The sequence below is a fragment of the Corella eumyota genome, chromosome 5, assembly GCF_963082875.1.
Source record: "Corella eumyota chromosome 5, kaCorEumy4.1, whole genome shotgun sequence".
Classification (NCBI taxonomy): Eukaryota; Metazoa; Chordata; class Ascidiacea; order Phlebobranchia; family Corellidae; genus Corella; species Corella eumyota.
This window is the reverse complement of record NC_137494.1, coordinates 15,195,867-15,219,246: the sequence shown is the minus strand read 5'-3', so window position 1 is coordinate 15,219,246 and position 23,380 is coordinate 15,195,867. Positions and strand designations below refer to the sequence as shown.

Below are 23,380 nucleotides of genomic sequence, written 5' to 3'. Positions count from 1 at the left end.
CATTTCGTTGCATTCTTATGTTTTAACACTTTTTTATATCCAGATATTCAACCAGTTTTGTCCACAAAACAGTTTATCGCATTCATGTTATATTTAATATATTCCTTATTACACTTATTAAAACCTTAATAAAAATAAAAACTTTTTATACTAGTTTTTATACTATGCATATTAACCTAACATTCAACCTCTTTTTACTGTATATCCTTACTTATATACTAATGATTATAAATAAACAACTCTATCTTAACCCTATAACGTTGTACTAAATGCTGTAATGCTAGGCCTGTACTACAAAACATTAGCTCACTATTAAGGTTCATCTCGTAAAAAGCGTTCGTGCGTTTTAGCTTACAAGACGCGCGCGTGTTTTTTAAACTAAATCAGCCACAAGCAAAAATGAATTGGTTTGCACATTTACTAGAAGGCTCTTTTGTAAGTTTCATGCAAGTTTATTGGCGATACATTTTAAATAAGTTAAACAAATTACCTATATTTTAACATATGCCATAACATACTTAAAATCTTTATGTAAACATTAATACTTTTGACCTGTTTTAAATCATTAAATTAATTTTGTCATTTTTTCCCGTCGCATTGTTGTAATATTAATTGTATATCGTATTTATTATTTACTTTTATCATTGCGCGAAAAAACGAGAAAAAAAATAATTATGATAAGTTTTACATAAACCTAACTAATGTTATTGCAAAAAAATCTGACTTTTCTACCTAATTTTAAAGACTTTTACTTTAAATTAGTTGTAGAAACCTTTAGTTAAATGTAAATAAATATTAATTTACAATTTTTCGAAAACATTTTAAAACAATTTTTATTCAAATAAAAGAAATTCGAAACAGAACTTGAAAGAAAAAAATATTTACAAATTTTTCAAGGAACACAAAAAAAAACTCAAAAACTTTTAAACTTTAAACCAAGATTGCACTTCGTGTGCTACTCTAACTAGATTCTAATTCTAATTAAGACCACCCCGTTACCATATAACACTATATATATACAGTATGTTAAATGGTACTATATAGTGTTATAGATAACGGAGTAGTTTCTAAGTAAAAGGGATTGTTTTAAAGCATTTCAGGTAAAAGAAAAAACACAAAAAGCTAAAAATGTAAAACTTCCTTTTAGCTAAAAGAACCAATATATACAAAACAATATTATTTTCAGTTGATAGTACGAAGTTTAAAAGTACTATAAACCTTACAGAATATTCAGTAAAAATAAATTAATGAAATTGTGAAGAATTTAAGTTTTGACCAAACACAGTGCACATTATATATACGGAGGAGCTAAAATAAAAGCAGAAGCACCGTTCACTAAGATCTACAAAATGTGCAATTTAAATACCCACAGTCCTGTAGCGAACAAACTACAAATTAAGCTAAAAAAAACAATTTTCATTTGGAATATAATCGCTATAATAATAACAGCACCTTTAATTAGTAAACATCTACTACGACGCCTTTCAAAACCGAGACGTATCTTTTGTGTTAAAATGGTTTGAAAAAGTTGTTAGTACGCTGGTATAGGACGATCAACAGACAACATGTTAGTTAAAGCAAAAAACTAAATATCACGAATATATACAAGCGTAAACCAAATGCTGTTTAGACAGGAATGTGAATACATGTTAAAACATAGGTCGAATAGTTGGTTTTAAAATTCATGAACAAACTACTTTTTAAATATTCTAAATCTAATATATTTACAACCGTATTAAAGCAGGCAAAATTATTTAAATTTATGATTTTAAATTTACTGCCAATTTTTTGGTAAGTTTAGATTAAAAATGGGGCAGTTTTGTAAAAGATGCCAGCATCAGAATATTGTTAAAAAACTAAAAATTATTTCACTAAAATTTGGTTAAAAATGCGCAAAAAAAAAACTTTATTTAAAAAATCCATTTTTGGTTTAAAATTATTAAAATTCATTTCGAAAACACGTGGTTAAAAAATTAGTATAAAATTAAAATTAAACCTTCACCAAAAATAACAAAAAATCAACTTTATATTCAGACAAAAGGGTGGTTTAAACTTTTGTGTTATTTCAAGCAAAACTAAAAACTACGCGAACCGACTAAAACTCATTTTTTTCTACTCATGCACGTCATAATAGGTGATTGTTATTGCAGATAATGACGTCACAGTTTGGATACGACACGTGATGTTTTTTATGCGAATCGCGGGCGCCCTTTAGCGGTAGAAATTTCAAACACGAAAGACACAAACAACAAACATAAAAAAGCGATAAAATAAGGCAAATTCATCTCCGGCAGATAGCGCCAAAGAGCAAGCGTTTCATACAAACCCAAACCAGTAAAAAAATCACTTTTTTCAGCGGAAAAACGAGAATGTGCAAGGGAAAATCTTGTGCACAATTTTAACGAGTAATGCGCATATTAAGCTGCATATTTGAAAGTTATTTGAAGTTTGTTTTAGTTGAAAATGAATTCTTGGATATTTATGGGTAGGTCAGTCCAGCAATCAACTGTCCTTGCTAGAAAATTAAAAATATTTTAATTAGTGGCTGCAGTGGGAATCAAACTACAGATTTTAGGTCTAACTTGAGGACACAACTATATGCCAGCAATGGGAATTAAACCCAGGACGTCAGGTCTTACTAAAAAATGTTACAACATGTCAGCAGTGGGAATTAAACTCAGAATCTCAGGCCTTACTTAAGGATGTTACAACATGCCAGCAGTGAGGGTCAAACTCAAGATCTTGGGTCTTACTCAAGGATTTTACAACATGCTAGCAGTGGGAATCAAACCCAGGTTCTCAAGTCCTACTAAAAAACGCAACAAAATGCTTAAAATGCTATAACAAACTCAACCTACCGAAGCGAAATGTCCTGCCAGTCCACCTGGTAGAGTTGCTCCAATCCCGGGTTGGTTCGTATTCGGTGCCACAAATTGTTGAGCAAATGCCGTGTCAGAAGTGATCAATTCACCAGTCCCTGCGGTCAAGGTTCGGGCCCCGGGTGAAGGGGACGGGTGGTAACTAGCGATAGATGGCGCTGTTGCTCCATGAGTAGCGTAACTGTTCAAAACTGTAAAAAAAGGCAAGTTTTAGCTTTTTAATCAACTTAATTATTAAATAATAAATTACGTAAATTTGCACTAAAATCTAGAATGAATAAAGCAAAGTGAAAACTAAGCTCACCATAAGAACTAGTGAAACTAATTAACTAATTAACTAATTAACTAATTAGCACAAACCTGACGCAACAAAATCTCTTTTTAATTCGTTTCCAGACACTGGGATTTGATGATGAAGAGCCTGTGGGTTAGCTGCTGTTAGAGTATCCAGTCTCGCCCCTGCTGGGGCCATCATCCCAACACGAGCTAACCCTGCCATTGCTGCAGCTGTGGCGGCATCTTGCGCATACACTGATTGTGCACCAGGGGCGGGAGATGGCGCCAGAGCGAGACTTGGGTGGTAGAACGCAGTGCCTGCTGCAGCGGCGGTTGCTGCCGCTTGTGTTGGATCAACAAGGCCTATATAATGAGAATGTTACAAACAAACTAAGACAACAAATCTAAAGTAGAAAGTATTGAAATATATCGAATATCTTAAAAAGTTGTTAATATAAAAAGTTGTTAAAACTGGCAGCGTGGTGTAGTATTTAAAACACTTCATTACATAACACGAGGTCGTTGGTTCAATCCCCACTGCTCTCATGCTGTAGCGCCCTTAAGTAAGGCGATATAAACGGTATGAACTCCTGCTGAGCTAGCATTTAATTAGCAGCATAATTATCGGACAATTATAATCAATACTATTCGAAACTGCCACAAGTAACTCGAGACTGGGTCGGGGTAACTGATATGTAAATTCAACCTTTCTACATCAAGGATAAAGATATATACGAAAAACTGTCCAAAAACTTACAAATAACAAATACGACAGTAGAAAGAATTATAATATTTAAACAACATAGAACTAAATTACAATTTTTATACAAGTTTTGACGTAGTAATTTATGAAATAAAATTAAACTTATGGTCCAGATATTAATGTGTATTTAATTAACTGTTATATCTTAACATCTTACAAGTTGAAATCCTATTATCTCGTAATAGGAAATACAAAGATATAATTATCGCCAATTTTAAATTGAAAACCCATTATTAAAACTTAAACGTGTATAAGTAAGTAGAACCATTAGTAATTAAACCCTTTATAATTAGTAGATCCAAGTCTTTTTAAATTTTGCTTTCATATTTATATAAAAATGAAAAACTGAATTTTAGTGGCAAAATTAGATTTTATATTTTATTTTGTAAAATTTTGCCATTTTTAAACTTTAAAAATGTTCATAATTAACTAAAAAACTAACTAAAAGTAATAATTCAATAATTATAACATTACCCTATGTAAAAGCCAATGTGAAACTAAATATACAAGAAATTAGATTTCTTATACTTAAGTACTGGTATATTATAGGTTAACTTACTTAATGCACTGGGATAGGGAGAATAAGTTGTTGGGTATGCAGCATATGTTGATGCTGGACGACCATAAGCTAATCCTGGAATGCCTGGAAAAATTAAAATAGTAAAAATTTAAAATTAGTCAAAAATAAAGGTATGGAAAAAAAGGAATCAAAAACTGTATAACTAAGGGTATTGACATAAATAAATATATTTTTAAGGCTAGCTCTTTTTAAATTTATATATATTTATCCTTGATGTAGAAAGGCTGACTTCGCAGTCCTAACATAGAGCAACATCAGTTACTCCGACCCAGTCTCGAGTTGCCTTTGGCAGTTTGGGATATTATAGATTATAATTGCCCGATAATTAAACTACTGATAAAGTGCTGACTCAGCAGGAGTTAGTATCGTTTATAGCGCCTTACTCAAGGGTGCTACAGAATAAAAACAGTGAGAATCGAAACCAGGACCTAATGTAGTAAAGTCAAGTGACCTAACCACTACACCACATTGCAGGTTATACATTATTTTATTTATCAAATCTTACCGAGTACATAAGTTTGAGGGTCAACGTAAGGATAAGTTCTCGTCCGAGCTGTCCGAGCTAAAGTTGGTAACATCACTTCTTTTGGTTGAGCTTTCTTACATTCGACCTACATTAATATAAGATTTTGAATTTGAATTCCAATATTTATATTTATTTTGTCAATATAGCTATAGGTTAATTATTAATTAAAGTTGAATATTTACCATTTTATTGTTAATTTCATGGAAGTGAATTTCACAAACTTTTTCAACTGGATCTTCGTTGTCAAAAGTTACGAATCCAAATCCTACAAAAAAAAGAAAAAATTAAAGTTATTTGTGGTTCAACTTTTTTTTAATTTTAGGAAATCTTAGTATATAGTCTTACAATAAAGGTTTACAAAACTAATGTCTTAATATTTTAATTATAACTCAATTTTGGAAGCCCAACAAACAACAAAACCATCAAAAATTTTTCTTTTTTTCTTTAATTTTTACACATTTTTTATAACAGATATCTGATGCTTAATCAATGTTACTTTACTTAGTATGATATAAACAACAAACAGTCCCTTTTTTTAACTTAAAAATAAGTCTTACAATTGTATAAAAAGCTATAGTTAAAATTATTAATGTATTGAATACATACATAGACTTAAATCCCTTCAATTGTATAAAGTATTGTGTGTATATTGTACACTTTAAAATGTTGAAATTAAAAGTTTTAAATGTATTGTACTCGACTTATATTTAAAGCTAGAATTACGATCACTTGAGCAAGGGTTTCGAACCCGGATCTACTTCCAATACGTGGCAAAAATTTATTTCAAAACCTTTCGTTTCAACTGAAGGTTGTGAATTATAAATTGCTGATTTATTGCTTGGTAAACAAAAACGCCCGCTTTTAAAACTCAATTTAATTTACACTGAATACGAATTAAACAAATAACAAATTGAAGCTTTAGTTAACGGTAATTTTAAGCAATTATTTAACAGTTTGTATCTCAAATTTTGTCCAATTTTTTATATAAACTTATATAGATTATTATTAATTATTCCAATTTGAAAATTATATCAAAAAATTTATCGTATTAGTGTGAAAATAAAATCATATATGGTCGCAAAATATATATTTAATAATAACAAATTTATACACAAAAAGTTGTTTAAAAAAACGGCAATTAAATTTAAATTATTCATCTAAACTATTAATTTTAAATATTTATTTTCTTTAACTAACGATCCCTAAAGAACGTTACCATGTCAACAATTTAGGAATAATATTTTCGCAAAATTTAAACGGTCACATACAGGTATAAGAATATATTTTCGATCAATCTTAAGTAAGAGAATAATATAAACGCCCTGGAACAACAACCTAGCTACCGTTGGTATTGTTTAACATAGGCGTGTTGGGACGACATTACTATACAACTATTGAAAGGTAAAAACACAAAAACTGAAAGTCTTTGTTCGCTAAATTACAAACAATGAAGAAACAAACGGCATTGTTGGTGATAAATAGAAAGGGTTCGCTTTACAATTTCCCTAATTCGTTTTTTGTTCGTTGAAAAGTATTGAGCAACCACGTGGCTTTTGAAACACGTTTTTTTATATAGTTGGAAATTAATTTTCAGAATTTTTTTTCACAATCTTAATCCGTATCCATGATTTAATTAAATAATTAACAAAAACAAATCTAAAAACTCATTTTAAAATAAATTTTGTGTGATTTTTTTTATAATTGTTTAATTAATTAACAGTTAGGAAAGCCTAATATTATATAATTATGTTCATTTCATTACAATTTAACCGTTCTTTTTAGCCTAACTAATTAAATGTTGTTAGGTAACATAAAAAAAACATTTACAAAAAATTGGCGGTAGCCGTTTGAGTAAAGTTTTTAGCTAGTTTCAAATGTACTTAAGTATTTCTACTTATTCTACAGCTGGATTCATATTTAAAGCACCCTTATATACTTAAACATCTGGTTTTAAAACTAACTGATTGTTGTAACAGAGTACTTGATGTTATAGCAAAATAGGTTAAACGTTTTATTAAGTTTGTTTTAACGAAGTTAACAAGTTGTTTGAAAATTGTTGAAATTTTAAAGTGGGTTGTTTAAACGGAAGGGGGAAAGAATGGAAAATTTGTTAAGAACTTTTTTGATAAATTGATTTTTTTGACGGTTTAAAATTTAAAAATTGAGCCTAAAAGTTAATTTAATTGGGTCCAGGTCCTAGTATTACCCTTTTAAACTAATTTTTAAACACCCTACACAAAAATTTTTAACTTTAAAAATGTAATTTTTTTTTAAATTAAAATTCACCAAAATAAATAAAATACAATTTTTTTTCCTATAAAATTAAAAATAACCGTTGTTAATAATAATAATACCTATATAGGTATAACGTTATAATAACAGTTAAATATCGGTGTATTGTTAGAGCGAAGTTTAAAAGCATTCTGAGTGCTCCTTCATATATTTTCCCATACTATTCAATACAAATATAATAACGAGTCTGGGCAGGTTTTATTTAACAAAAACTTGAATTATTTTTGACTTTTCCACGTGGCAAAAAATAGGCCCGATTTTAAATTCGTTTTTGTAAAGATTTTTTCCTGCCAAAATTGACCAAATGTAAAATTTTAATTTTAAAATTGTGAATAATGTTAATTTTTTTAAATTGTAATTTTTAACTTGTGTTAATATAAACTTAATTAAAAATTATTTTGGTAATATAAACCGCATGTCTTGGTTAGGTGAGCATGCCATAACATATTTAAAATCTTTGTATAAACATTAATACTTTTGGCATGTTTTAAATCATTAAATTAATTTTGTCATTTTTTCCCGTTGCATTGTTGTAATATTAATTGTATATCGTATTTATTATTTACTTTTATCGATGTGCGAAAAACCTAAATAAAAAATTGTTTTCCGTTTAAACCAATATATCAAACCAACAATTAAATTTTAAATTAATCCAAAAATAAAATTACAAAAAATGTTTAATAATAAATATAAACACCACTACTATATCTATTATAATATCTTCACTAAACGTTTACAAAATCACACAACTTAATGATTTACTCTAGTATTTGTTGAACTACTATTTTGTGATATTCTAGAATATTATTGTAAGTGCAACCAGGTACAAAGTGACTATCTAGTACATCTATGATTAATTAAAACAGCGCAAAAACTAGATTTTAACTAAATATGAGCACAACTAAATTGAGGACAAACGATATAAAGCAACACAACCTTCAAACGGTGTGAAAATAACGACATCTAGTTAGTTAAACGCGATAAAAAGTCGTTTTATTGTAGACTATACACTTCAATTTTACTACTTGTGGAACTATATTGGTAATAAAACGGCAAATTTAACTTTTTATTAACTTTAACAGTTAACTAGCTACCACTATCAACTAAAGTGGCAAAAACTTACCGAAAAAATTCCAAATTTTCTATAAAATTAAACCTTAAAATTGGAATTCCGTTTAACAAAAATATACATAAATATTGGATTTTTCCTTCTTTATTTGATTATTATATCGTTTAAAATGTACTGGCGTTTACCAAATAAAATGTTAATAATCTGGTTTTAATTATGATTAACATTAATTAGTTATTTAATTAATTTTACCTCTATGTCTATTGGTTTGTTTATCAAACATTAACATAGCATCTTCCACCTAAAAAACAAAAAAAAAATTAAAATTTTTAAATTTTAAGTTTTGTAATATTAAAAGATTTAGTGACCATATTATAAACTAGTGTTTAGAGCATGTTTTAAACTATGTTTTTAGTTTATTCAAATTGGTTTTATAATGGTGTTTAAATTGCTTTATTTATTGGTGTTTAACTAAGCCTGTTGGGAACCATTAAATTTGGTTTATTTTTATATTTTAAACCATTAAAATTGGTTTATTTCGTATATTTTAAACCAATAAAAAATTGGTTTATTTTTGTTTCTGACAACCATCAAAATTGGTAAAAATTGGTTTATTTTAATTTAATATTATTGTTATCAGTATACGTAAAAACTTTTGATATTAGATTTTATAACATCCTAAAATTAACTCCAAAAAGGTCACGTGACCGCCCCAAGCATCTTAAACAATCGAATTAGATACCATAATTGGTCACGTGACCAACGATTTAATAATAATGACGTCACAAAAAGTTAAATTATATTTTAATAAAAAAATCGCAAAAATGGAATTACGTCAGTCATATGTTATTAACTTATTTTTGAATGAGGTTTTACGTAATTTTTTTTTCTTTTCATTCTAGTTACGTATTAATAATTAATAATTATTCTTTCAATGGATTTCGATTCATTGTATTAAATATAATGGTGGATTGTTAAAGGTGATTTATAATAATGGTGGATTGTTAAGAATAAAGGATAATTGTTAATTATTAAAGTGAATAAGAAATGACGACTGTACTTAAAATTTAATATTAAAAATCTAACTGTTAGGAAAAAAATTGACTTTTGATGAAAATTTCATTATTTTTTGTAACTTTTAATATTGAAAAGCGTTTAACTTTTGACGTTTATATAATTTTTTTTCCATATGCCCCTTTTTTGATATTTTTTTATCAGGTAAGGGTTTGCTGTTGTAATGTGTTTAAGCTATCTGTAAACGCCGGACTAAAAGGTGAATAATGTGGCATTGGTGCGGCTCGAACCCGAATCCTTTCGGCTCGTAGTCCGACGCCATAACCGGTTAATTTACAATAATCTATACCTGTTTGAATATTATATATATATATATGTGTCCAATTTAAGGGCCTACAAAACAAATAAAACTTCTGTTTGTGGTGCGCAGGTGAATTATTGTGGACAAATATTAGTTAAGAGTTGTGAGCATATTACAACAATTAAAATCATGATGGTAGGGCGGGCTATTAACTAATCTTGTTATTTTACCTTTCCGTATGTTCCGAAATAATTTTTGAGATCATCCACGATTGTATTTGCTGACAATCCTCCAACGAAGATTTTCTTGGTTCGGGTCACCATCTAAAAAAATTAAAAAAATTAAATTTTGTAAACTTTTATTTTGTTGTAAAATGAAGATTTTAGAAACTGTTATATTATAATCTGTTTAACTATAAGATAACAACTTTTAAATTGACGTAATCCCTAATTAACATCAACTAATTAACTAATTAAAAACCAAAATAATTTAGAAAGATGTTTTAAAAACTTAAATCTTTAAATTTTGTTTAAAATAAACAATTTAAAAAGATTAAAAATATTATTATTAGAAACTAATTAGTAATAAAAACCAATTAATTAAAAATAATTATTTTATTATTACATAATATTACATTTTTTTAGGGTTTGCTTAAAACTGACTTTACTGTTATTAAACATAACTTGTACTTTGTATTAAGTGAAGAATAAGAATTTATAACTTAAAATAAATATATGACGTCATATTCAACATACGTCATCGGTTTTATGTTTGTTTAAAGATGAAAAGAAATTCGGATCGTTTCAATTTGAGTCAGAAAAACAATTTCAAACAATTAAATTTTTAAACTTAATTATATGAAAAGTTACCTTAAGATATATTTTTAATTTAAAAATTCTAAAATACCCATTTTTTGCAACGTTTTGTTATTCTTAATCTATTACTTTTAACAAAACATCTATTTTTTTATTTAAATTTTAACATTTTATAACTTGTTTAAAAACGCTGTAAACGAAATTTAAACATAGTATTCAGTTCATGAAATCTTTTAAAATATGTTTTTTTAAACTGGCTACGCACGAAATAAAGTTAAAAGAAAAACATTTTAACTTACTATATTATAAATAACTTTATGTTATAAAGCATTAAGTGCCCTTGCCCTATTTTAAAACTTCGCAAAACTGTTAAATATAATTAATTCTATGACTTAAAAAGTAAATTAAATTATTATAGCTTGTATTTTCTTAATTAAAAACGATTACATTTTGCCATATTACTAATTATAAATAAATAATACATTATTTAAATATAGAAAAAATAGCAAAGCCAATTTAAGGGTTTAATATGTGAGATTATTTAATTTATATTTACATATTAGAATTTAGGTTTGGTGAGCATGCCATAACATACTTTAAATCTTTATGCAAACATTAATACTTTTGGCATGTTTTAAATTTGTCATTTTTTCCCGTCGCATTGTTGTAATATTAATTGTATATCGTATTTAATATTAACTTTTATCAATGCGCGAAAAAACAAAATAAAAAAAAAAAAAAAAATATTTTACCTTAACGTTGTTGTTGTTGTGTATGAGAGGATAGTAAGTGTTTTACTACTGAGTTTTTATTATTACAGCTTATTACACCAACCTAAAAACTACTTTAAATTGAACTACTCTTAATTTTGATCTATTCAAACAAAAAGTAAAATTTAAATTTTTAAAAATCTATGATTTTAACCAAGGTTCTGATATTGAAATTAGGTTCTATATAACTATAATCATCAAGTACTCAAACTATAGTAGCATCGCGTATTTATGCAATCAGTAAACGGCTAAAAAACTTTAAATACCTCAACCAATATGACTTTAAATTAACTTTTTCTAGTCTAAACATTTCGATCCAAATTTAAAAACATCAAAACTGCTCAAAAACGGAAAACTAGACTGACTAAAAACCTAAAACCTTGAATTAAATGCCACATTAAAGTAAGTAACCTTATCCGAGTTCTACGTTTGCCTGTAATTATATCGAAAGTCTAGTCAAATTTCGCAATTCAACCTAATTCCATCAAATCGAATTCTAACTGGGTTTGTAAGGCAGTAGTGAATACAAGAGTAAATACATCTTTCTTAAGTAAGGGAAGGTATTGTTTGTTATAGGTTAAGCTTTTACTGAATAAATAAAAGCACCTTTTTCTGTCTCGAAATTTACTTTTTATTTTACATCGTCATCTTTTCAAAACCATCGGAGCGTTGTAGGAACAATATAATTTCAAAATTCGAATATTTTTTGATTCCAAACAGCGCCAACTTATAAAAATATAAGCCGTTTAAATCCCTTTTTTCAACAGGGCTTATTAAGTACGTTTTACGTCATTTTTTGCCTACTAAAAGCGCTAGTTTTATGCAAATATATCATGCTGTTTGCTTATCATAAACTCTACATTACAAAAAAAAATTAAAAAATTAATTTTCGCTAAATTTTGCCAATAAAAACACATTTTTTAAACTAAAAATACCCACTTTCTAACAATTGCTTTTTAAATTATACTAAACTTAACATTTTAACTAAATTTTTTTAACATTTTCGTTAAAATTAAGCCCTATATTTGTAACAGTATTTCACGTATAAGCGATTTTATATTTAACACGTGGTAGCGAAATAACGAACTTTTAAACCTATCATTATTCCTCCATACTTACAACAATCAATAAACGTCAGTTTTGTCGACTTTATAAAGTGTTTAATTATTATTTTTACCGTTTAAACCAGCTATTATCTACCTCAACATTTCCTATAAACTTTAACAAGTGATATTTTGAATGAATTTTATGGATTTTACGGCTGAGCGAGCATCTAGTAAAACATTCAGCGTAGAACTTTATAATAATAATAATGGTTAGAGATCGAATCTGAGATAGTAAGGTCGTTTATTTTTCATTTTTGACAATTTCAAAAGATGTGTCAACGCTGTACAATAAACAGACAACATTAGTTGAACTATAATGTTGTTAGTATACCAACTTTACGGACAAAAATAATGAAAACTAACCAACGAATACGTTTAAAAATAATAAATAACGCGATTTTTTTATTTGAATATAATAAATTTATAAATTTTAACATTTTAAAAACGATAAATTTGTAACGCTACTATATATATATTTATTCTTATCGCTGTATCAACAATAAAAGTCTGGGAAATAATGCTTCACATAAGCTAATATAATAACACTAGTTTATATGTGTTATTTTATATCTAATTTACGTATTTTTTACTCCATTTTTACTTGAATATTACAAATCTTTATTTAACATATTCAAAATTAAAATTCTCGTTCCATATTAACTTTACTGCCCTATTTATCACGAGTTCTCACTCTGTGCTATACACAACCCTTCAGCGTGTCGCCGTGTCACAAACAAAGTGAAAATACGACGCGTTGTTCTCTATATAAAAGCTTTTATACGATGGCTCTCGCCTGCCAACTAAGTAACTAACAGAAAAGTGAGGTTATAATATTTTACACGCTTCGACGTTCTTGCGTAACCGCCCACGTTCCAACATTTAACGTCAAATATTTACCGAATATGACGTCACAAAAAATATTTTACGTTTAACTCAAAATTTAAACTTAATTCTAAACATATATTTAACTCTCGGATTTTTATTATTTTTTTGTATATTTAAACAGTATAGAACTGACCAATCTATTTTAGTTAGAATGAGTTAATATTTGAGCAAGCAGGGCGGTATATGGGCGAATTATTTAGCGTTAAATTAAGGTAGCATAACAAAACAATTGCTGACGTTTAACACGGCAGAACCTTAACCCAAGTTCAACTTAAAATGAGTTTAAAAATAGGGATCAATTTAAGTTTTAAACCCTTTACAAAAATTTATTGAAAAAAAAAAATGTTTAAATTTTAATATTCAATTTTTGTAACCTTTTTTACAAATAAATCTAACGAAAATTTTTAAGATACGAACAACTTTAATTAACATTATTAACCTAAGGTTATAACATATCAAAATTAAACTTTAACAAATCTTTAAAAATTCACTGTTGATTTGGGTCATATAAAATTACAGTATAGTTCATATGAGTTAAAGTCTTAAATTCCAGTTGGAAATTAGTTTGTCAAAACAAATAAACTCTTGTTTGCGTTAAGTTTTAACGAGCCACAAATCCATTCAAATTTACACCTGGATTCAACTTAACGACTTCTCTAGTCCGTGTTTTGACTACTACTTACATACTTTAACTTTACATGTAAAATGATCGCTATTAGCGCTGACGACGTCATGGAATTGTGACGTCATTTAACTATAGACTTAAACTTTAAACGAAATTTCAATTTATTTTGCTAAAAACGTTGTTGCTTTAAAAATATTAAAATTATTTAATATTAACCCTTAACTACACTTACTTTTAAGTAATATTTTTACACCAACTAATTAATTAATTTGTTAATTATTAAATTACAAATTGACATAGCTACTTTTTTACTACAATAATTAATTAATAAACCTAACTACAAACTTAATTTATTTTTGCAAATTTCTGTCTTTGAATTAAAATCAGTTACTATAGTATTTAGTGAAAAATCTTTAAATTAAATTTAACTATATTGCTATGCTATATATCACTAAGGCTTCAAATTAATAACCAAAAAATTAACTTTTATGTTGCCAATTATAACCCCTAACTAGTAATGAGTTATATAGCGTATAACCCAACCCTTACAAGCTATAACATTTCAAAAACACGTGGTTGTAACGGTTTAAATGATATTACTATTATATTGGGCCACACGTTTTGCCACTTTTAGTTCGGTCACGGGATTGGATAACAATAAAGATCCGGTCTATTGTCGGGTCTTTCTTTTTAGAGCACTTGTGATTATTAATAAGAGGGCAAAAGTGATATCAAATTTTAAATTAAGATTTATTTGTAAAATTTAAAAAACTTTCTATATTATATTTAAATTAATTAAATATATATTAATTTGCTAATTATGGCATTTTTAAACCATAATTTAGATTTTTTTTATTGTATTTTAATTTTGTTTTTTCTGGTGTTTAAAACAGACAAAAATGTTTTAAATAAAATACAAAAATAATGAATAACTCACTTGACTTTGTGGTTTTTTGGGGATAGCAACTTTTGCCTCAATCTAAATAAAATAAATATATTATTATTAGTGAAAATTGATTAAGCCTATTTAATTAAACTTTACCAATATTATTTTAAAGATATTGTTATTTATACACTTTTTAATAGTAAGTATTAACATGTTTACCAAGTTTTTAAATAACAAAAACTGTTTTTAAAATGTAAAAACTTTTTGTTTTTTAGAATTCTTAGAATTTAGTTGTTGTGTGGTCTACTTTTATTTATTTTAAAAGTTAAAAAATAACAATTGAATAATGGACAAAATAAACATCCTAATAATAAACCATTGTTGTTGCTAAGCTACTAACAAACGATCGATTATTACTCAAAAATTGGACAAAGAAAATTTTATTTTGATGTTTTTTTAGTATTTGTATGAATTGGTTTTTGTGAGTTAAAAGAAAATCAATATAAAACAATATTGTTAGGTAGCTAAGATGAGGTGTTTCTGTTTAGTTAAATTAAAGTCAATTCAATGACTTAATTTTATATGTGGCTTTAAATAAGGCTGCCATGCCATAAGCAAAAAAGACCTAATATTCTTGGTTTGATTCCCACTGCTGGCATGTTGTAGCATCCTTGAGCCTGAGATCCTGAATTTTATTCCCACTGCTGGCATGTTGTAGCATTCTTAAGTATGACCTGAGGTCCTGGGTTTGATTTCCACTACTTGCATGTTGTAGCATTCTTAAGTATGACCTGAGGTCCTGGGTTTGATTTCCACTACTTGCATGTTGTAGCATTCTTAAGTAAGACCTAAGATCCTGGGTTTGATTCCCACTGCTGGCATGTTGTAGCATCCTTATGTAAGACCTGAGGTCCTTGGTTTGATTCCCACTGCTGGTATGTTGTAGCATTCTTGGACAAAGCGTCAACAATATAAAAATAAGCAACAATTGTATAAAAATTAATTTAAAACAAATTTTAAACTCACCGGTTTTTGATCCAGTGTAAGTTGACCTTGGTTGTGTAAAACTTTGTCCACATTATTCGAGTCCTGGTAAGTAACGAACCCGAAACCTCTGTTGTAGGGAGAAAAAACAAAACGCCTTCGCAGCCATTATTATTATCCAATAAATTTGGTTTAACATTTTTAAGTTAAAATACTGATATAATGATTGTAATTAACAAGTTAGATGTGTAATATTTAATTAAAAATTGGCATATTTGGCAACACTTTAAGTGATGAGTTTTATATTTTATTGGGTTTGAGATTTGAGCTCGGCTTGAGTAAGGTGTTATAAACAGTATTTAAGCGGTTGTAAAGTGTTTAAGCTATCTGTTAAGACCGAGCTCAAGGGCGAATAGTGTGGCATTGGTGCGGCTCGAACCCATAACCTTTTGGCTTGTAATCCGATGCCATGACCGCTATACTAGACTATTTCAAAGGTTGAAAAAAAGGTCAAACATTGCTCTGCGGCGCTACCTTGCGGCGGTTAAAAATGTTTTCTAAAAATGTTTTTTTTTCACTTAGTAGTTACTCTATGTTTAATGCGCTTACATCGAAAAAACATTTAAAATTTCCCCAAAACTAAGAATTAGACTCATCTATTCACCTTGAACGCTTAGTAGTTGGATCCCTCATCACAGTGGCTTCACTTATCTCACCATATCGACTGAAGTACTCTTTCAATCCGTCTGTAAAACGTCACATACTTCAATATAGGCTCCACTATACTTATACAACTATCCTTATACATAGATATATGTTATGTAGGTATTGTGTGATTTTTAGATAGGTTTTCAAGATATAAAAACTTAGGTAATGTATTTGAATTAAAATTGACCTTTATTTTTAAGTCTACACTTCTCTAGCATTTATTTTAACATTTAATAAGCTTTACACGCTTACTTAAACTTAATATTTAATGTTAAATTCCATTAAAAACCCTTAAATGTTAACTTACCTGCGGTAGTCTGCCAACTTAATCCACCAACGAACATTTTTCTGTAGAAAACAAACCGTTTAAAACTCTATTTTGATATGTACTACATAACTGTATTATAAAGTGTAAAATAACAGAACAGAATTAGATATATTATAATGAAAGTTAACGCTATGCTAATCTATATTACCCTTGATCCTGTTTTAAAGAATTGTCATCCGAAATTTCAAAGTTTGATGAAAATTGAGACATCTGTTTAATTTGTCGTTTCCAATGTTATTTCAAATCGTCTGTTTTTGTTCAAGTCCTAGGTTGATTTCATTTACAAATTCTAAGTCACTACTAAACAGAACATACTCAACAATATACTTTATATTTTTATTTAATAGTCCTTTAAATATTTTACAAAATATTACCACTAGCCTGCCTTATTCTTGACTATTAATAAATATAAAGCCTATTGTTGTACGTGCCAAAAACGTAACTACTTAAGTTTAAAAAGTTACAAAAAAAAACTAGTTTTCTTTTGCCCTTAAACTGAAAACATCTTCTCCAAAATTTTTGCGCGCTTTTTATATTTTTAACACGTTTTCTATGCTAGTTAAGCGTAGTTTAAGCTATAATACTGTACTTAATCTAAACCGTTTAAATTCTTACTATAAAAGATGTTTATTTTACATTTTTAACTTGACCGTATACATTTAAAATATCTAATTGAAAAAGGGGCGTTTAAAACTTGAATTAATGGCGCTATAATATACCGACAATTTTCACATTTAAATAACAAGTAGAATTTCAACATACTATATCAACACGTGACGTAGAGGCGACCATACTCACGGCTGTGTTGTTTCAAGTGCACCCGCTCAACGAGTGATAAAGGAATACAAGTTAACGCGCTTGGCCTAACGTTTGTCCTATATTGTTAAATAATATAAGGTATTGTTATCTCTAAAAATACTGGTTCGTAGTATTTACTGAGGTAGGGTAACAGTGTATATTATGCTTAGTTAGTTGAAGACTAAAGGCTGATATGTAAACCAACTTAAATTGTTAAATTTAGTAATATATTACACTAAAAAATAGCCTACCCTACTTCAAAAAAGATATTTAAAAAGCCATTAATGTTACGCATTACAAATTTGCTTAAAACTGTACATTAAAACTCTAATAGCGCAATTAACACATATAAATAAAGCTAATAAAAGATATATCTATCTGTGTTACTTTGCTTTTACTTTCTTTATTATAACTTTACACTTTAAAACCTCAACCTAAATTGCTTAATTCTTGCTTTTAAAACTTGACACCTACTGCTAAAAAAGGCGGTAAATGTATTGTAAGTGTTTTATGGGTATTTTTAATAAAATGGCGGTAATTACTAATTAATTTAATCAGCTGATTAATATTTTAACTGTTTTTTATTCGCTATTTTTAACTATCTACTACAGAACCTAAACTTCTTTCTGTTCTAGTATTTTTTTAAATCTTTACTACGAAGCTATAAAACTATGCTTACTATAATTAGAATCTTGGTTTTTCGGTTATATTATAAACTACTATACAACTAAATACCAATTCAATTACCAATTTTTGAACCTGAAACTGGTTTTGTCATATGTATATTAAAATATTATATAGTTACTTGATTTGAACACAATTGTTTATGTGTAAGCGTTCCGTAAATATCTTAATCTTTTCGATTTTCGATAATCTGTTGTATTTAATAATATTATTAATTAACAAATGGGTATTAAACTAAAATCGGTTTAACGTTGTGAGAAAATTTAAAACGCGTGGTTTAATGTTTTTTTTATATAATATGTTTATTTAATTAGAAGTAAAAATTAAAAAATATTTTTTGGGCTAAAAATAAAAAATTTTATAAATAAAAGTACAATAATAATTTTTTGGTATTACAATTTTGGCAAACAAAAATAAGAAAAAATAATTTTAAAATAATAAAAAAATAAGTAAAAGAAACAAGAAATTATTCGACAATTTTTTCCTTCAATTTTTTCTTCCTGTTAAAATCGATCACAAATTGGTTAAAATCCCTCTCGATCTCACCGAACGACGGTTGCTTAGCAACCTTAGGCTGGACAGGCTTCGATGACGTCATACGTGGACTGTCAAACACGTCGTATTCGAACGTGACGTCATCAGTTATTGAAGATGACGTCACATCGGGTGATATTGGCTTGAATAAAAACTTCAGGGATGAGTCTAAGAAATAATGAGTTTTTTTAAATTTTTTTTTTTTTAATATATTTATCCTCTATGTGGGAAATTCGACTTTGAAACCTAAACATAGAACACTTGGCTTCACTACATGAGGTCCTAGGTTCAATCTCCACTACTCTCATGCTGTACCGCCCTTAAGTAAGGCGCTATAAACTGTATAAACTCCTGCTAAGCCGACACTTAATTAACAGCATAATTATCGGGCAATTTTAATCTATTATATTCCAAACTGCCACAGGCAACTCGAAACTGGGTCAGGGTAACAAATGTTACTTCCCACATCGAGGATAAAGATATAAAGATACATAAAAAAAATACAAACTTATAATTACCAGTGACAACATGTTTTATTGGCTGTGAAATCAAGGCGCTAGATGATGCTAGAGAGGTGACATCGGTAAATTCACTGTTTATAGAATTATCTCTGTAGCTTAGAGGACCAACTGACAGATGACCAGGTTCAATATCAGAGAACCGACTTTTTACTGAATCTGAGTCGCTGGAACTAGAAGATAAGAAATGAAGGTTTGTATCTGAACCGTTGGCGATATTTTGCTTGGTCTTTTGGATTTGTTTAATAACTGGTTTTTCCAATAAGTTAACAGACCGGTTAAGGGGAGATTTTATAGGCTGTGAAACAGTTTTATCTGTAGCTAAGTTGTGTTCAGTTTCTGGTTTAATATTATGACCATTTTGTGAATATGGTTGTGAATTAGACGAGAAATCGTAAGTAAAAACAACTCGCTCATTGTTGTACTTTTTTTCAAGTATTTTTCTTGTATTTGAAACACCAAATTTTGAGGTGGATTTAATTTTTCTAAGACCAATTTTATTTGATGCCTTATAATTTGAGGTCTGCTTCGTTAAACTTTGTTTAATTTGCGGCAACGAAAATCGTTTTATCGAAAGTTTTCGTAAATCGTGGTTTATTTTTAAAACAGCTTCTTCTTTAGATTTATCAAAACTTTTAGTATTACTCAGTTTTCTGGGTATAACTTGTACGTTGTTATTGTTATTCTCTGTTGAGCAATAATCTTGAATTTGTGATGTCAAAAATGTGGTATCCTTTTTTGGTATTATTTCTTGATCATTTTCCATTACTGAAAGGGGTGATAAAGGTATTATAGATGTTTTGCTAGTATTCCTTAATAGTGGGTCAGTAGGAATAAAATTATTACTAGTAGAATAAGATTGTGCTATGTTGGTTATACTAAACGTTCTTCTGTCCAATTTAAACTTCTCATTTATGCTTAAAATTGGCAAAGATTTAGTAAGTTGGTTTCTCTTGAACAAAGATTCTGGATACGATAGTTGTCTAAAGTATGTCCCTTTTATAAACTCTAAACTAAATCCATCAGTTTCAGTGAGTTCAAGATTAGATTCAGGTTTTTTAAGATAAACTTCAGCCACCGTTGACTTCATTTCCACTTCAGAGTCTTCTGACAACAACCTGTTATCAAACCCACTGTCCAATGAATCATAAAAAGATCGCATTTCGCAAAAACTCGGCGTATCCTGCGATTTTTTCTCACACTCCGGGCTAGATATAACATTACTGTTACTATGTTTGTTGTTACGATGTCTATGTCGACCTTTCCACCATCTTTGCTTTGTTTTTGGCGTTGAATTCTCAGTAGAATTAACAGAATCATTATGCTTGGAATTTCCATGTTTTTTAAGGTTCGTTAAACTTCCTAAAGACGCAGCTAAGCGACCAAATAAATTCCGTTTTTTACTCTTTGAGTTCTTATTCAACTTAGGAGTACTTTCAGTGGGTAAAACATTGTGGGACTGGGTTCTTTCTATCACAAGAGGGCGCTTTTTGTGCTTGTGCCTTCTTCTTTTTTTCCTCCCGTATATATTAACGTTAGGCATGCTCCCATACATGGTTGGTGTGTTGTTGATGAACAAAACATTGTCCTGAACATCGTAGCTCTGGTCGCCGTCGTATTGGCAAAACACGGGGTCAGTGACGTCATTTGAGGTGGTAGTGACGTCATCTTTATTTGCGGATGATGTAAGATCGTTAAAACTCGGGAAGGTTGTGATGTCATAACTGGGGGAGACTGTGACGTTATTAGGATTTGGAGAGGACATGACGTCATTGAAATTTGGAGACATCGTGACGTCATTGGATTTTCGAGACATCGTGATGTCATTGGAATTTGGAGACATCGTGACGTCTTTGGAATTTGAAGACATCGTGACGTCATTGGAATTTGGAGACATCGTGACGTCATTGGAATTTGAAGACATCGTGGCGTCATTGGAATTTGGCGGGACAATGACGTCACTTGACAGTGAGTCACGTGAGATAGTTTTAGTTAGCGGACGTGGTGAGGATTTGGTGTCGATAACATCCGGGGTTGAATTCTCGACCTTGGGTAACCTCGTGACGTCACCTGGTGATTTGTGATTATTTGTTGGCAACCCTGTCACGTCACCAGGTGTTTTGTGATTATTTGTTGGCAACTCTGGAGTTTTGTTGTTAGCTGTTATACTACAGTCTGCAGGGTTGTCAACTTTAACTTGGGCATTATCTGTAAAGCAACGCAAATTTAATTAATTGGCAACACTATTTTAATATTGAAATAGTTTAAATTGTTAAACTACAAAAAATAAAGCAATTTTAAATACATTTTCTGCCTAATAAGACGTTATTTAATCCATTTCACGGTAATTTAAATAAAAATTTAACAATTTTATTTCTCGACTGCCAAAATAAACACTTGTTTACAATTGATTTATAGTTTTAAATACAATCTAAAATCTTATTTCTTAATTTTTTCACCTTTATTTTTTTCATTTTTTTTCCACCACCATTTAAACAAACCACGAATCGTTGGCTTGCTTTTCGTTGAATGCGTTTCCATATTACCAATCCAACTTATATACAACTTTAATCAAATTATGGGGTATCCTTTAGATAAAAAGTACATCATTAAAAACAGCCTAAAAGTAGGTAAACCTACAACCAACTATTATAGTCTACAGCTTACAATAGCTAGACTTAACATATAAATAGTAGAGTATAGTGTTACTGACATTAATACTATAGACCTGGTGGATAACATCTAACTAAGATTATAAATATTTTTATAATCTAATTCTATTACTTTAATTTTATTGAGTTACGATTAATTAAAGTTTCGCTCATACATTAAATTTTATAGCACGTTAATAGTTATACTACACGACCTACTACTTCATTCATGTTAAATAATAATATTCTGTCTACGTCACGCTATATTACATTGAACATTAAAAATTTCTAATATCAATATGACTTTGGTATTTTTGCTTGTTTACATCTTGTAGTTACAATACAAGCAAGATATGAAGTACGTACGCAGCATTCTATTTATCTACTCAATAACATCCTTTAAAATTCCCCAACTTTATTAACATTAAAGTTAAACCTTAACACTTACATGCGTTGTTATTATCAAAACACCTCATTCAAAAAGTAGTTTCTTTTATATTAAACATAACATGTATTTATAAGCGCAGAGGCCAAATTAGGCTGAAAGGAAAAAACTTCAACCTTTCTGCTTGGCCTACAATGGCGACAATATTAGTTTTAAAGAACTCTCGTGTTAAATATGAGACGTAAAGAATGTGGAAAGATGATATGTTGGCATTGTTTTGGCCCCAACAACTTTGTCATAGGGTTTACTTAAGACCATACCGAAAATTTTTAAAGATATTTAACTAAAATGTCGACTAAACTGTCTAAAAATCCACGACACAAACGTGCACACATTTTATCGTGATATTAACAACTCAGTGCGTTTTCCTTAATAGGATTTCAATAACATTTAACATAACATCAACAAATGTGTTTTGCAGTGTTTAATACGTAAGCATGTATGTACGTTATCCTGCAGTTGGCTAGTCGGTAAAAAATATAATTTTTAACCTGTCTTAAAAATATATATATCATATCATGAAATGTATTGTAATAGTTGATACCGTGTTAGTGTATTACAGTAGTGGTTGTGATATATTCGTGCAATTTACGTGCAAATTTTTACTATTAATACTTGTAGTTACTACCTTAAAATTATGGTTACTTTTATTTGAACTTTGATAAAATAAAATTCGAAGAAATTAAAATATAAACTTTCATGTTTTAATAAATTGATTTTTAAAATACCTTGTTCAAATAAATGAATTTAGTCACTAATACAACTATATACAAAAATGTAAAATTTAATGCCCCAAATTTTATTTAATTTTTTCCCTTATTTTTAGCAGTATTTATAATATGCAATGCTGTGATATAATTTATAGAATTTATAAAGTTTTAATGATAAATTACCTAAGGATAGCGAAACTTTTAATAACTTCCTATATTGTTAAATCTGCATA

General features: G+C 28.7%; 2 protein-coding genes across 3 annotated transcripts; both read right to left on the bottom strand.

Annotated features, from left to right (window-relative positions):
- Positions 1 to 815: 815 nt before the first annotated feature.
- LOC145752092 (RNA-binding protein Musashi homolog Rbp6-like) lies at positions 816 to 17,099 on the bottom strand. Of its 2 annotated transcripts, none has more exons than XM_082568300.1 (13): positions 16,956 to 17,099; positions 16,787 to 16,827; positions 16,436 to 16,517; positions 15,814 to 15,928; positions 14,839 to 14,880; positions 9,931 to 10,023; positions 8,638 to 8,686; positions 5,207 to 5,289; positions 5,004 to 5,109; positions 4,478 to 4,561; positions 3,240 to 3,518; positions 2,859 to 3,070; positions 816 to 2,515 (listed from the first exon to the last, which is right to left on the bottom strand). In XM_082568300.1, exons 1-13 carry the CDS (start codon positions 17,015 to 17,017, stop codon positions 2,480 to 2,482), a joined length of 1,284 nt encoding a protein of 427 aa, XP_082424426.1. In that variant the 5' UTR covers positions 17,018 to 17,099; the 3' UTR covers positions 816 to 2,479. The 2 variants fall into 2 exon arrangements, with proteins under 2 accessions (XP_082424426.1, XP_082424427.1); XM_082568301.1 differs by having other exon boundaries at positions 15,814 to 15,901.
- A 1,538-nt stretch (positions 17,100 to 18,637) lies between these two features.
- LOC145752856 (uncharacterized) lies at positions 18,638 to 21,932 on the bottom strand. Its single transcript, XM_082569214.1, has 3 exons — positions 21,801 to 21,932; positions 19,342 to 21,549; positions 18,638 to 18,991 (listed from the first exon to the last, which is right to left on the bottom strand). Exons 1-3 carry the CDS (start codon positions 21,880 to 21,882, stop codon positions 18,756 to 18,758), a joined length of 2,526 nt encoding a protein of 841 aa, XP_082425340.1. The 5' UTR covers positions 21,883 to 21,932; the 3' UTR covers positions 18,638 to 18,755.
- Positions 21,933 to 23,380: the final 1,448 nt, after the last annotated feature.

Excerpts from the sequence above, each read along its gene's own strand:
- LOC145752092 (XM_082568300.1), bottom strand. The coding sequence starts at position 17,017 with ATGTCTCAATTTTCATCAAACTTTGAAATTTCGGATGACAATTCTTTA. Across the intron at positions 16,828-16,955 it reads TCTTTAAAACAGGATCAAGG|AAAAATGTTCGTTGGTGGAT; the intron begins GTAATATAGATT and ends TGTTTTCTACAG. Across the intron at positions 8,687-9,930 it reads ATTTCGGAACATACGGAAAG|GTGGAAGATGCTATGTTAAT; the intron begins GTAAAATAACAA and ends TTTGTTTTTTAG.
- LOC145752856 (XM_082569214.1), bottom strand. The coding sequence starts at position 21,882 with ATGGAAACGCATTCAACGAAAAGCAAGCCAACGATTCGTGGTTTGTTT. Across the intron at positions 21,550-21,800 it reads AAAAAATGAAAAAAATAAAG|ATAATGCCCAAGTTAAAGTT; the intron begins GTGAAAAAATTA and ends GTTGCTTTACAG. Across the intron at positions 18,992-19,341 it reads AATAAAACATGTTGTCACTG|ACTCATCCCTGAAGTTTTTA; the intron begins GTAATTATAAGT and ends ATTATTTCTTAG.